General features: G+C 40.6%; 1 protein-coding gene across 10 annotated transcripts in view; it reads left to right on the top strand.

The window, feature by feature from the left end:
* Positions 1-14931, top strand: part of fndc3a (fibronectin type III domain containing 3A) — a 113130-nt gene that overhangs the window by 86968 nt on the left and 11231 nt on the right. For all 10 annotated transcript variants that reach the window (XM_088639651.1, XM_088639650.1, XM_088639660.1 and 7 more), the window contains 8 exons: positions 1250-1355; positions 2366-2541; positions 3451-3564; positions 4404-4553; positions 5824-6107; positions 7193-7405; positions 9351-9517; positions 13000-13124. In XM_088639651.1, the coding sequence (XP_088495777.1) occupies positions 1250-1355; positions 2366-2541; positions 3451-3564; positions 4404-4553; positions 5824-6107; positions 7193-7405; positions 9351-9517; positions 13000-13124 (1335 nt within the window). The remainder of the gene's footprint in view (positions 1-1249; positions 1356-2365; positions 2542-3450; positions 3565-4403; positions 4554-5823; positions 6108-7192; positions 7406-9350; positions 9518-12999; positions 13125-14931) is intronic.

Genomic DNA, 14931 nt, shown 5'->3' with positions numbered 1-14931 from the left:
AAGAATCTCACAGAAAAGTAAACAAACTACACACAGATGTCTAGTAACTCACGTAATTTATGATAATATTTTTGTTTATTTCATTACTAAATAAAGTGACGACCTAGACCTTAAGCACAGGAAAGTCTTGCATTGCAGACAGTGTTTTATGAATGAGACTCATCTGTTTTTACCTAAGGCCCTTTAGTATTGCAAACATTTTTTTCCTTTAGGATTTGAATGTCTTTTTGAATGTCTTGTATGATCTTCCCACATCTAAGATGTATCCCCCTTGATTCATGTTGTCAATACATTTGCTTCCTTCCCCTATGTAGAAAGCTCTGTATGTTTTGGGCAAATATTAGGTAGCTTTACAGCAATATGTCTAGAGTTATTTGTTTTTAGTATGTTTTTTCACTTCCTAAAACCCCGGTCACGTCAATAAGCCAGAAATATGAATCTCTACATTGCAAGAAATTGGGGTGGGAGGGATTGATGATGATGATGGTAAAGTTATTTGTGTAATTTTAATGACTGTTTTATCGTCTCAAGTAATGGTTCAGATTGTGCACAGACAAGAAAATATGCTTGTTAATCTTTTCATTTTAATTTTTCAGAAGTTAACCAAGCACTCTGTTTTTCCACCGTTTTTCAAAATGTGATGAACTGAGTTTACAAAGCTTGGCATCATCTTTTTTTCTATATGGTGATAGAATGAAAACTTACTGATGATGCAGAGCTCAGGTAGCGGCACCTAAAAGTTTAGTTTATCTCCATCTTAAGTGGAGCCGCAAATGTGAAAAGATCACAAAGAGACTCTGAGGTCCGTCAAAGAGACTTCTTGATAATATTTGGGTACCTGAATTGTGATAGATCACAACTTTTGAAAATTCAATGGTGTGGCATGGCTACCAGTGCAACGTTTTAATCCCCTTTTTCAAAAATCTGTTTCCTTGTGTCTTTCTGCCTCTGTTTTTCGCAAGGTTCCACCTGCATATTTTCTTATTCTGTGAGCTAAGTTTAGAATAATTTGCTGGAGTTATGTCAAAAAAATGAGATGTGCTATGCCTGTTACAAGTTGGGCGTTTATTTCTGCTGTCTTGGCGACTGGTTAGTTAGGAGATTGGACCACATCCTTAAGGGTCCACCTAGTTCACTTGGTCCAGCTCAGTGCTTAGGCCAGTCAGTTCCTGGTGGATTAAGGCCAGAATGCTTGACCGTGCAAACAGTCGCAATTGATAAATGTCAAGGTCTTCCATGTCTTTGACAGCTGTCTGAGACCCTGCTTGTTCAGACTCCCGCAGTCCCGCCGGGCCCCTGTTTACCCCCCAGGGTTGTGGGAAAGCCGAGAGCCCGCGAAGTACAGCTGCGCTGGGGTGAGTCCTGTGCTCAGCTTTCCTGAGGGCTGTTCACGCCATCTAATGAGGAGAAAGAAGCGTTCCAAAATAGTTAAATTTCTCTCTCTGCAATTACAATCCTGATTCTGAAGAGTACGTAAAGTCCGTAAAGAAAATTGCCCTCGTTTTGGCTGGCTGTAGCCATTCAAACTACTAGGTCAACTACATTCACTTGTTAACCCTCGGTTTTGATTTCCAATGAATCACTTATGTTGAACTCGTATATCCTTCAGATCTGAGCTTGCCTCAAAAGCTGCTTAGTGGCAGAGTGTGGCTCTTCACTGTAGTGAATACACTAATAATACTTACTTGATATCTACAGTATGATACAAATGGTGGCACTCCCGGCTGAGCTAGCTTGTTTGGCTAGTTAATCTTAATCAGTTACTTGAATGAATTAAAACCTGAATTGATTTTAAATCAATATGCCTTATGATCAGATAAGCCTAATGATCACATAAGGCCCTTTTAGCCTAATGATCAGGTAAAGTCAGGTCCCAATACACTCTTTCAGTTGTGTGGGAAGAGCATCCAATATTCTTCAGGCACTAGCAACAGTGTTTTTTTCAGTTTTTATTTTATTTTTCTAAGTAATTAAAAGACAGCACTTGAAAATGAGAGCAAAACAACTGTTTGTGCCTCCCATCCCTTCCTACAAGACCAACCCACTCCTAAAAGGTGGAAGGAGAAACCACGCGATAATCCCACGACAACAATTATAAGAATATTTAAACACAGGAAATATATGCATATGAAATCTATAGGCAGCAGTATTGTGCTTTGCGTACGGTGTATCTGTGTTATAACTGTCTTCCAAGAAGCTGTTGAAACTGTTCTGAAGGCAAAGACAGCCTAACTCCTTATTAGTTAACAAGTATTCTTATATTGCTTGGTGTTTCCATAATTGCCTCTACCCCCTGTATACACAAATACAAGCTACACACAGCAGTCTTTAGAAGAGGATTTATGTATGGTCCATCTCTATTCAGGGGCTCCGCCGGTGGACGGAGGGTCTCTTGTGTCTTGCTACAGCCTGGAGGTGTGTCCAGCACAGACGGAGGAGCACAGGGAGGTGTACCAGGGCCCAGAGCTGGAGTGCACCATCGTCAGCCTTCTGCCAGGAAGGACCTACTGCTTCAGACTGAGAGCTGCCAACAAGGCTGGGGTGAGAAGGCTGTCCCACTCCCATGAGTCTGTTCAAAGCGCCACTAGTGCTCCTTTCATGACGAAGCACACTACCACACGGCTGTGCTCCTAGCATGGGGTATCCTGTGCAGGCTTTCCTTCCTACAACCTTCCTACAAAAAGGGTGCCTGGTAAAATGTTTTGGAAATACATTAATTAGCTTTTGATCTCAGCAAGATGTTCAGCTTTTTTTGAGACCTTACTGAAGTGTATTAGTAAGCACAGAGTGGTGTCTTTTTATGTTTGGAGAATAAAATTGCATTCCGTAATGGAGGAGATAAAACCAGCACAAAATTAGGAACAATAGGGCAGATTTCAGCTAAACTTAAGACGTATTTCATGTCGTTTCACTCAGCTCATCTTTTTGAATTACACGATATACTGCTTAAATTCTTATGGGAGTTTTCACTGTGTAAAGGAAACAGCTGGTAAAAAGCATTTTAGCACATTTCTTTAACAGGTGTAATAGATTGCAGTAAGTATGTTTAAGAACACAAGTTTTACTGTATGTTTACCTGACAGACTTCCTTTTTTAAGCAAGGACTGGCCAATCCTGGAGAAGTAATAAACACTGATTTTTTTTCTCAATTGGGTCTCAGAAATACTGCAGTTTTTCTGTGTCATATTTATAGCTTGGCTGTTGACCAAGGTAAACGATTGAACTGGTCCAGTTAAACCTTACATGGATCACTTGTGACCCATCTATCAGTTGCTAAACTGATTAGAACTTCAAGATGCTTCAAAAGCCTGCTAGATTCTGACTGAATTTGAAAAATCAGGATCAGTAATTTTTGCACTATACATAACCACAGATTCCACATGAGGCTTTCCTCTATGCCCAAACAGTGTTTGTTCTACTGACTGTACTGCTTGTTTTTCACCTTGGCAGTACGGGCCCTTCTCCGAGCGCTGTGAAGTGACGACGGCTCCAGGAGCCCCGGATCAGTGCAAGTCTCCCCACGTTGCTTGCAAGTCCCCCACATGTGCAATAGTGAGCTGGGAGGTGAGTGACAGTGTCAGTGCATGGCAGCACAGTGGTATCGTTGTATTGAGAGAATACAACTTGTGTTCATGAACAAAACAGTTCTTAAAGGCTTACAAATGGCAAGGCAAAAACATTTACCCAAGACACTACCAGTATTGATGAGGAAAATAATTACTATTATTAAAATAATTACTGCAGCTCATTGATGCTGATGTGATTTCACATTCCAAGCCAAGGTGAAGTCAAGTCACGTCACATCGGAATTCCTGATGTCATCCATCTCTTGTTCTGAGGCTGAAGCTGGTCCTGGTACATCCATGACCAGGAGTTATCCTCTCAGTACTGTTAATCTTTTGCATTCCCTTCAGGTGCAATCCAGGGATACCTAAATCAGCGTTTTCCTAAACCAGTCAGTCCTTTTAGGAGAGGGAATGGTTTTTCAGGGCAGGACAGGAGTCAGTTGAAATATTAATGTTGACTTGAATCCAGTACTTTTGAGATCTGCTTCAGGAGAGCTGGTGGTCTCAAAGTATGTGCAGTCATGCTAACACTAATAACAATAACAAGAAAGAAGGCTCAAGAGATATTGGTAATCCAGGTATTTTGTTTGAGTTAAATCCGATGTAAAATCCAACCTTGTCTAAAAACATGTCTCTATGGATAACTTGTGAGTCACCTGTTTAAGGTGCACTCATTTGCCTGCTCATGTTTATTGTGTGCTCAGTGGCCACAGTAGGCCCTGTTAGCATGACTGAAGCATGAAACTCGTTCCCAAGCTGACTGACCGTGCCATGCGGTCAGATCCATGCCTGCCCACTGTTTCTAGCTGCTGATGGTCTCTCTTCTGTTCTCTGCAGCCCCCAGCTGGCAATGGTGCTAATGTCACAGAGTACCGCCTGGAGTGGGGAGCAGCAGAAGGCTGCATGCAGATCTGCTACTCCGGACCTGCTTTGTCCCATGAAATGAAAGGGCTTTTGCCAGCAACTACCTACTTCTGTAGAACACAGGTAAGGAGTATTGGTGATAATGAGTAAGTAATTGGCAGACTGGGGACTTGAACTAGGACGTTGCTAGTCCGGAAATAACTTTACCTTGGCCATTGGACCATGTAGTTCTGGTGTTTTCAAGCCAATGTCTGTTTGTGGACTCTGAGTGCATACTGGTGGTAGGCTTTCCGATTATTCCTCACTTAGTTTAGATTGTCATTTAATTTCTCTGTTATATCATAGTGTGAAATCTGCAGAGATTGCTCTATGTTATATGTTATTGTAAAAACTCCAGAGGAGTTGCAGTGTTCTTCATAACCAATGCAATGTGTGGCTATGAAAAAGCCATTTAGAAATACACATCTGAATATTTTTATTTTTATAATATATAGGTTGCAGTAGAGTGATACGTTTAATTCAGTGCTCAGTATATGGATGGATGACATGATGTAGTATGTACCAGCTACTGTACAATAACCTTTGATAACCCTGTATATCGATCCATCTATTAGCAAAAAGACACTTATTCCTGGTAAGGGTCATGGTACTTCAAAGCTTGTCCCAGAGAAATAAGGCTTCCCTGGGCTTCATCACAGGGTGCACATGCTCAATAGCATATATGGATAAATTGGACTCGCTGATTAACCTAGAGGGCAACACAGTGGCGCAGTGGTTAGCATGGCTGCCCTAGGTTCACATCTGGACCTGGGGTACTATCTTTGTGGAGGAGTTTGCATGTTCTCTCTGTGTTATCATGAGTTTCCTCATGGTGCTCTGGTTTTCTCCTGCAGTCCAAAGACTTACTGGTGGGTTAATTGACTTCTGGCAAAAATTGGCCCTAGTGTGTGTGTGTCACTGGTGTCCCATCCAGGATGTACTCCAGCTTGTGCCCGTTGGTTGCCAGGATAGGTTGTGGCTCTACCACAACTCTGAATTGAAAGAAGCCATATGGATGGAGGATGGATCCATCTGTGGAGCGTTGAAGCAGCTTCTTTTAAATCACTGAGTGCGGAGGCAGTTAAATCGCTGGGCGCTGCTGTTAAGACACTCTGAGGTTGTGAAGACAAAAACATTAGACTAATAAATTTGTTAGGCTGAATAAAAAATGTTGGCAGTAAGTAACTTTAGTACATCTCCAGGCTGAATATTTTGTTTTTTACTGTGTCCTGCTGTTTGAGACCTCTGTTAAAATTGGGGCAAGTGTTTGCAGCAAAAGCAGATAAGATGTGCAGTGAGATATATGCGAAGGAAATGAGAATGCCCATTTGTTGCTTTTGGTTGCCCTTTACAGGCAGTAAACGTTGCTGGGGCTGGCCCATTCAGTGAAGTGGTGCTGTGCATCACTCCATCCTCTGTCCCGGCAGCAGTGAGCTCCTTGCAGGCCGCCGACGAGAGTGAGATCGACAGTCCGCACTACTGCCCTTCCACCTGCCTGGCCCTGCAGTGGGAACCCCCCTGCGACCACGGGTCCGAGATCACGTCTTACTGCATTGACCTGGGGGACAGGCAGCCCATCATGGTGTGCAGGACCAACAGCTACATGCTCGAGAACCTTCAGCCTGACACGAGTTACAGGTGAGATCTCTCCCATGGTGCCAGCACCTGACTGAAATACAGGGGTTGTTAGGTTTTCCTGTTTCTGCTAGAGTCCTGCTTTTATACTTGCAGTAACACTGACAACCAACCTGCCACGTATTATAAATCCCAGTTTGTTCCATTCCATGGTTACTTCTCCTCTATTAACATTAGAAACATGAAGCTTGTAGTCCTAGTTTAAGTCTGTTCACCCATTCAGATGCAGCTTCAAATTTTGTTACTTAATACTTGTATGGAAACAAAAATGTTGTGTAAATTATATAGGTACAGTTTAGTTGCCAAAGACCTGCTTGATAGTGTTACTGTCACATAGGTTTAGAAACATTTGGCCTGATAAACATAAGAAAGGTTACAAACAAGAGGAAGCCATTTTGTCTGTCTGCCGCTTTGGTTGTTAGTAGTTAAATTATCTAAGGATCTTATCCAGCTGTTTCTTGAAAGCAGTCCATGTCTTATCTTCAACCACATGACTGGTTGGTTTGTTCCATACTCCCATATGTTCCACAACACAAACAAGTGCTTCCTGTTCTGATTTTTAAATGTCCTTCCATGACAGTCTCTCGACAAAAGAGCTATACCTCATTCTCCCCAGGATGTGACCCAGTATGAGGAAAGTACCCTTCCAGGTCATTTTTCCTGCTGTCATGAAATCAGCAAATGCAGAAGTTCCACCATGTTGTATAAACTGCTACCCTGGTTTCTTTCGAAAAAGGATCAAAGATGAGGGGATCTTAAGTATTCAAACACCTCAAACGGTGTTGAAAAAGCCAACCGAGTGGTTTTCCTCAAGTGGAAACCATATTTAAAAATGAAACTGGGGCACATTTCTTTACACAAAGTGCTGTGGGAGTATGGAACAAGCTGTGTGGTTGAAGATGATTCCTCCATTTGTTTCAGTTAATTCTAACTACCAGATGGGCTGATGAACCGAAGAGCCTCTTCTCAATTGTAACTCGTCTTGTGTTTGCTCAGAACAACCTTTTGTGATTCAGCAACTTTTTTGTTTCGGGTCAAGCAGAGCTCTTTTTATGTGGTGGTGAACCGAGCTGTCGGCTATCTTTCAGGATACGAATTCAGGCTCTGAACAGCATCGGCGCAGGGCCATTCAGCCACACCATCAAGCTGAAGACCAAGCCTCTGCCGCCCCAGCCCCCCCGGCTGGAGTGCACAGCCTTCAGCCACCAGAACCTGAAGCTCAAGTGGGGGGAAGGCACTGCCAAAGCTCTGTCCACAGACTCCATTCAGTACCACCTCCAGATGGAGGACAGGAATGGAAGGTGAGGCAAACACCTGGCGCTCCCCTCCTGCATCTCATGAGTCTCAGGACTGTGGTGGTGGGGGGGGGGGCGCTGTGCTGCACGTTCACAGAGTCCACATCTGTTTGCTAGTTTGTCATGCAGAGAGAACAGTTTTTAGGTTAGTTAGTCAATTGGATCAAAGACCTTTTCTGGGATGTAGTCTGATTCTTGAGGAGATTGCTTTTTTAGGAGATTTTATATGCCTGAATTTGGAAAAAAATATAAGTTTTTAAAACTCAGAATTACTACATTCAATAATGTGGTGTACAAAGAGTGTGCTGGCTTGGCAACGAGTTTCCAGTCTTTTTGTCTCAAGAATCAGAAAAACCAATTGTACTGTAGCTTATAGAATGACCATTGACATACTGTCATTTTCTTTTGATATAATGAGAACTTTTTAGTGCACTTTGGTCTTTGAATCTGGGGCAGCGTATTGAAGAGACACTCTCCTGCCACATCCATTTGAAGAAATAGTATTTGGATACACTGCTTCTTTCAGTTGCCATAAATTGGCATTCATAACACTGCTGAATCATTTACTTTCTATAACATCGATGTTCTTTAAAATTTGAGTATTTGAATCAGTTTCTTTAAGAATCAAAATATTAGAAAGAGAAATTGGCTTTTCTAAGTTCTGATGTCTGTCTTATGTATTGGAATCATAGACAGCTGTGCATACTTTTCTTAATGATTTAGGCTTTTGACTGTTTTTGTCAGTTTTTTAACTGACATGCCTGCAGTTGTTCTTTTCTTTGTTCAGACTCTGAGTTTTTAGTATTTTGGATGTCTGTCCTTCAAGGTGGTGGCGTAAATTCAGCACAGCAGGATCCATCCTTGAGGCTGCTCTCTGTCAAAAGTCATTTGCAGCTGCTAAAGAAAGGACTTTCTCCAATCCTTGATAAAATGGAAGTGCCTATACTGTAGATGCCATTTTCTTTCATTAGTAATGCCAGGCAGAGGGTGGCCTCAAAGACACACCTGTGCTAAAGATTGAGAGCTGACATCTTCTTGATGCATGGTCAGAATGTGAGCAAGAGGATTTTTCAGGCTGGTTCATAATACATTTTTTCAGAAACTCAGTATTTTCTCTATAACCTTTCTCAGTCAAGTAAAGACCACCACAGGTTTTCTGTATATATATTTATACTTACTGAGCTGAAGACAGATACTGCATTTAGTTTTACAATCTTTACTTTGCTGAGTGTTAGTGAGGTGATTCTGGTTTCTTGTTTTTCCCTTTGTTCTCTTTGGAATACAGTAACTACAGTAAATGCATTTACTGACCATTAGGCCACTCACATCTGTGCCTGAATAGACATATCTCTAAAACCAAGTTCAGAAAAGACCCAGCACTCCAAACTCCGAACTGTACACCACAATTGAACTATTTTGTTAGATTTTTAGGTCAATGTACTCCATTAAACATTTCCTTTTGTTTAGAATGATTAGAAACTGAGAAGTCTTGAGCCATGTTGTAAACCATTATCATTGTGTATAATTTTTGTTGTAAAGTAGACATCTTTTGAAAAGTGAACAGAAGGCTGTTTCACAGTCTTTCTTTGAGGTTTCAAACAAAAGATGTAAAACCTGCCTTGTACTTTCTAGTGAAATCAGCTTGAACTTTTTTTTTGTTTTGGAGGTAAATTCTATGACTGGAATCATCTTTCAGATGATTAGTTTCTAATGTGGAATCGAAAATGTTAAAAAAAAAAAGAAACTGAAGGGATCTCTCCAATGTAAAAAAAATTGTCCTGGGATGGGATTGCTGTGGAAAGTTACTTTGTTAGGTCTTGCGTTTCTGCATCCTTGATGGTGAAACGCTCTTAAAACATGAGAGTCCAAGTTGGAACCTTATTAGGAAAGGGCTTTTTGATGTTTGGTTTTAAAAAGTGTGCCTTTTTTTTTCTCTTCCTTTTGTTGTCAGATTTGTATCCTTGTATAGAGGACCATGCCACACTCACAAAGTCCAGAGGCTCAATGAGTCCACCTCCTACAAGTTCCGCATTCAGGCCTTTAATGAAGCAGGCGAAGGGCCCTTTTCTACTGTTTACACTTTCACAACTCCCAGGTCCTCTCCTGCACCTCTGAAAGGTACAACTGCTTATACATCCTCCTGTTCCTTTCCTCTGATAGTATCTTGTCACACCTAGTCCTTTCTTTCCCAACTCTTACAAATCCTCTTTGTAGATATTTTCCAAAGATGTTATCACACAATAGAAAACAAAACCAATTCTATAAATAAACGGAACAAAGTATTGTTTCAGGATGTATTTTACAGTGCCTTTTGCACTCCAAAAGTGTGACCAGCTCAGGATATAATAACTAACTCGGGAGTCGATTCTGTTTTGTGAAATGCAAATAAAATGTGCTTATGAAGTTTGAGTCCAGCAAGGCTTTAAAACTGATTTAACTTGAATATTCATGTGAAAGTGTCAGAATATGCCATATGAATATTAAGTCTTGGAATGAAAATGACTTATGAAGGATAGAAACAGTGCACAGTGTGATAATTTCCTTAGTAAATTTTGCCTCCGATGTAGGTAGCCTGCCAGATTATTACTGATAGGGACTGGTTTTCAAATACCAACAGGAAAGCCTTAAGTAAAAACACGAGGCTACAGCAATCGTTGTTGCTGTGCAGCTGGGGTAGAATAGGAAAACTGTATTTTCCTATATATCGCCTCCTTTTATTTAATTGTAAGGATGGCATTAATCTACAGGAACTGGCTAGTAACCGTGTAAGTCCTATCATTAACACTTTCTGAAACAAGCACACATTGCACCAGGAGTACAGCTCCACCAGTAGGTTCCAGCATATGCTTTGCTTGTTGATTGTCATATTAAACAGTCAAACACCTCAACCACGGAAGTAGCACTGACATCCTATCTAACAAAAGGAAAGTTTAATGTGCATTATTCATTAGATTTCTAGAAATTCACAGTTAGAGTTACAAATGTCCACTGGGTAAAGGAAATCATTCCAGCCGGTATTCAGACCTTGAGCAGCCAGACTAAATTAGTTTTTTGCAAACTAAGAAGTCACAGTTGAGTGATTTAGAGACAGCCACGTCTCCAGCAGTTAGGCAGGATTGAGACAGCCAGGCATTATCCTCTCAGGTCAAAGTTTTCCTGTGGCAAAACTGAGGTGCCAGAGCACTGGAGCACCACCATCGGTGTTTCTGCCCTCTTATAGCAGCACTGTGTGAAGTGTACTCTTAATCTTAAAACCCATGGAGACTGCAGAAGTGCCAGATAATTTAAAACCTTACATGTAAAGCAAGCAAAGAAACACAATCCAGAGTGTGTTCATAGAGCTTTTAATGAGAGGCTGCCATACTGCTGCCATCTTTCATCAAATGCAATTGATATTTATGTTAGGGGTGGCTCTTTCAGGACTGGGTGTTAATCATAACTGTATTCTGTAAATTTGCACTTGTGGTAGTCTTGTGCTACCACTGCAGGAACCAGAAGCTCTTGAGAACAGATTGGTTGAGTTTCGGTGTTCAGAAGTAGCACATGACAGGTTGTGCAGAAACAAGTCACACTGCACCTTCTGGAAATTGCTCAGATCACTGGTTCTTCTTAGACGGGGAAACAAGTGTGTGGCAGGCACAGGCATCAGCTGAGCCCAGGAGGAGAAAAGGCTTGTCACTCCTCAGTGTCCAAGCAAAGCTTCATTGTCCGTGTCTCAATGTTTTCTTCATTGAGGAAGACCCATCAGAATTAGGAACAAGTTTTTCACACTAGGATTTTCCACATTCAGATGCGAAGACAACAAATTATAGAGAGTAGGAGCTCACAAGCCGCAAACTCATCAAACTATTTGATATAACTGAGTAAGTCCTGAAACCTCAAACCTAGAGTTCACTCTCGGATTCCAGTGGTGAAGTTGATACTGTATCTACCCTACATTTTCTTCTGTTGAGCTTATTTCACTGGGACAGACACTCATTTTGAAGGGTGCTGCAAGTTGTAGGGGTCCACAGCTTGCAGGCTTATTGTGTACAGATCTTCTGTCCCAAGAACTTCTTGTACTTCCTTTGCTGGCAACACACCTCAAGAAAAGACTCCTGGACTCTGACTGTCACATAGCATATGTCTGTGCTCATACGGAAAATTCAGTTTAGGTTAAACTCGTACATTGGGCAAAAGCATAAATTCCATGCAAATTCAATAGTCTGTTAACCAGTCCTGTGTCTGCATTTGAACTTTTTACTCTTTGCTTTCAGTTTATTTCTTTCTGAATATTATGAGTAGCATATCATATATGAAAAAATGTTAGATCATATGATGCAGTCAGAAAAGCAGTTCTACAGAACAATGTAAATAATAATAACCCCTTCAGACGGGGAGCTAAGTGTCCCATCTCCAGCTCAGCAGTGTCCATTTCTTCAGTTCTTGAATTTGTTTCTCAGTTGGCGTCAAGTATATCGTGCTACCTGTATGTAGGGCCACCACGAGTCCACACTGAATTATGTTACATGTTACAATACCTCTTCTTTAGGGTACCTCTGATTATTACAGCAGCACCAACTGAATTGACTTTTTAGTCGTGTGGTATTCTAGATTTTATTCCGAACTTGTGACACAGGTGCACAAACACCTTTTGTACCAAAATCTTCAATTTTGATGCCAAATATAATTTTCCACTGTCTCATGAATGTCTCATTAGAGGTTGCCCTCTTCATGAGTAGCCCTCTTTTTGCACATTTATGTGATAGGTGCAGCTCTGCTCAGTCCCTGCTTAGACTCGATCACAGTGACTGTGTCAGAGAACAAATAATTCTATCCTCTAGACAGCAACAAACTCTGCTCAGCCAAGAAACCAGGTCAAACTTTTAATTTTTTTAAATCTATATTGTTTCTGATTTTCTTTTTCAGTTACATTTTTTTTTATAAAAAGATGGTTCTTAAAATGATTCTTTTACATTTAGAATTAAAAATAAGTGGTTACACCTGGAAAAGGTCTTACAAAACCCCTACCCTTAATTCTTAGACCAGTACTTAGATTTTCCATCACCTATTTAATAAATTCATTTAATCTTGCTGTAAAAGTAAAGGGTAAGGTATAACATGCATACAGGTAGGTTCTTTATCCAGTGGATAATAGGTCAAAGGCAAAATACAGCTTACGACAGGATGTGATGTAACTGGAAAGATAAAGTGCGAGTTCCTTCACAGTTTTCAAAAAGGAGGAAAGTTCAAAGTGAAGCACAACTCTCGGGAGTTTAGCTCACCTGCAATATTCAATTTAGATTTAGGGTTGCAGCATCTCTGGGAGTTAGTAATTATTTTAAAGATTTCATGTATGTACCTGAGCCATTCCAGGTTATTCTAATAGACTGTACGTCTCATCTATGGAAATCTGGTAGCCTGCAGAAACCCCTTTTTTTTTGCTGACATTCATGGTGTCCAAGATTTGGGAATGGGCGTAGATGGGGGGGTTTCTGACTGAGCCTGTGTGGTAGCCAAGGGAGGTGGAGCACCCTGCCAGTTTGTCCTGAGGGATTATCTGTGAAGATTGTCTCTTATGGGAAATACCCTTCTGTGCTTCTGTGTCTATTTCTCCCCAGCTCCCAGAATAGAGCAACTGGATGACCATTCCTGTGAGGTGACGTGGGAAGCCGTCCAGCCTATGAAGGGGGACCCTATTATTTACAGCCTTCAGTCCATGATTGGGAACACGGAGTTCAAGCAGGTATGGCATCTCCCCTTGGGCTTCTGGCTGTCTGCCCTCGTCTCTGTTTGGAATGAAGGGGAAAAGGCTGAAACAGCAGCAGAGTTGAGGAATCTTTGACCGTCAGGGAGTGAGTGCACTATAGCAGGCCAGACCCTGTGGTTTGCCGAATCTATGGCACTGCATGTAAAACAATTTTCCCAAAAACGCTTTTATAGAATGACTAGATTTAAATAAAATGCTGTAAAAGTAAAACACATCAACAAATGCTTTTAACTGAGGAGGCAGAAAACTATCCCACAGAGTGGGATTGATGTCTAACAGTGAAAAGGGGAAGCAGAAAGCCTTTTTCCAATGTGAGGTGCTAAAAGAACCAAATTCCTGTAATTAACTTAAATATATGGGAACTCACCTATTACATGCCAGAAATGTAACATACCTAAGCCTAGAAACAATTATTAATAGTCTCTTGCTATCAAAATACACAGGTGTACTCTATTACAGTACTAGCGCATGGTGCTCATACAGGTATATTAGGTTTTACTGAGTGCAAGTATTGTATGCAATTATGTACAATTAAGTCTCTTATAATAAGAATTGTTCTAAAATGTTATTGTTCAGCAGTAACATAAGAAATTATATCTGGTCCTTCTTCCTTCAGCAAGTGCTATTTCTGCAAACTTTCCACAACTCTAAAGTTTAAGTTCTCTCCAGGCTGTAATTAATTAAAACAAATGCTTTCTTCAAGGAATTTTAATTCACCTCAGCTTTGTTTAAAATTCAGTGGACTCGAAATCCATTTCATTGAAGACAAAGCTTAAAAGAAACAGAAATGCAACTTTTTTTTTACAATGACTGTATTTTTAAAAACCAATGCTGTAAACTAACCTAAACTAAAATAACCTCCGTTAGTGTCTTGTTAATGTAGTGAAGAAATGTTTCTGGTAACCTTCTGTCTGCTTTTGTGATTTATGATTACTAAGTGGGAAGATTTTTTGTGTCATATCCTAGAGTTTATGATGGAGGTCTTTTCACACAAGGAGAATCGCCATCTCTGCCTCTCAAAACAGTTCTGTCAGCATGGCTCTTGCTGTCAGGTCTCATTCTTCGGTCTGTCTGGCTGAAACTTTTTATTGTCAATGCGGATGACTTAGTGACTTATAATCTGTGTGCTGAAACAGAAGTCTACAAACATGGTTTAGAATATTAATCATCATGAAATGTACCTAGTGCAGAATTCCTGTCTTGTTTTTCTCTGTGTTGAACAAAACTTTAATATTTTCCGAATTTGCCTCAGTCCTGACTGCAGGACGCAGTTGGCCATCTCTTCGTTCTTTGTGTGCATTCCCCTCAAGCAGGCACCTTCCCGAAACATTTGTGAAAAATAAATAGTTCAGCCTTTAAAATAAGTTCATAACATTTAAACAGGAACTGTTTTTTTAAGCTGCTGCGTCACCTGTGCATTCTTCTGAACTTGTGTGAGTAGGTAGCTGCACACCTGAAGAAGGCTCCAAAGCCAAAATGTTGTTTCTTTTCTTCTCTTTTCTGCATGGGATAAACCTTTACTTGTTTTTCTGAACTCAATATTCTCAAGTATTGCTTATATGCAGCTTAGTAACCCTGAAACCTAAGTGGTATTGGTTATGTATGTAATATCCAAATGATACCTGTATGGTTTTTATTCAACGGACAGTGGTACTATATACTGTATGGCATAGGCAAATGTTTGGAGCAGGTAATAGGTAAATTACTGAAACTCAAAAACTCAGATTTTCTCTTTTGTGGTTTTATGACGTGGAGTAGGTTTGTTGGACAATAAGATGCACAT

The sequence above is a fragment of the Lepisosteus platostomus genome, chromosome 7 (assembly GCF_059453375.1).
Source record: "Lepisosteus platostomus isolate fLepPlt1 chromosome 7, fLepPlt1.hap1, whole genome shotgun sequence".
NCBI classification, from domain to species: domain Eukaryota; kingdom Metazoa; phylum Chordata; class Actinopteri; order Semionotiformes; family Lepisosteidae; genus Lepisosteus; species Lepisosteus platostomus.
Note: the sequence above shows the minus strand (reverse complement) of the source record. Positions and strands in the feature narration are given on the sequence as shown.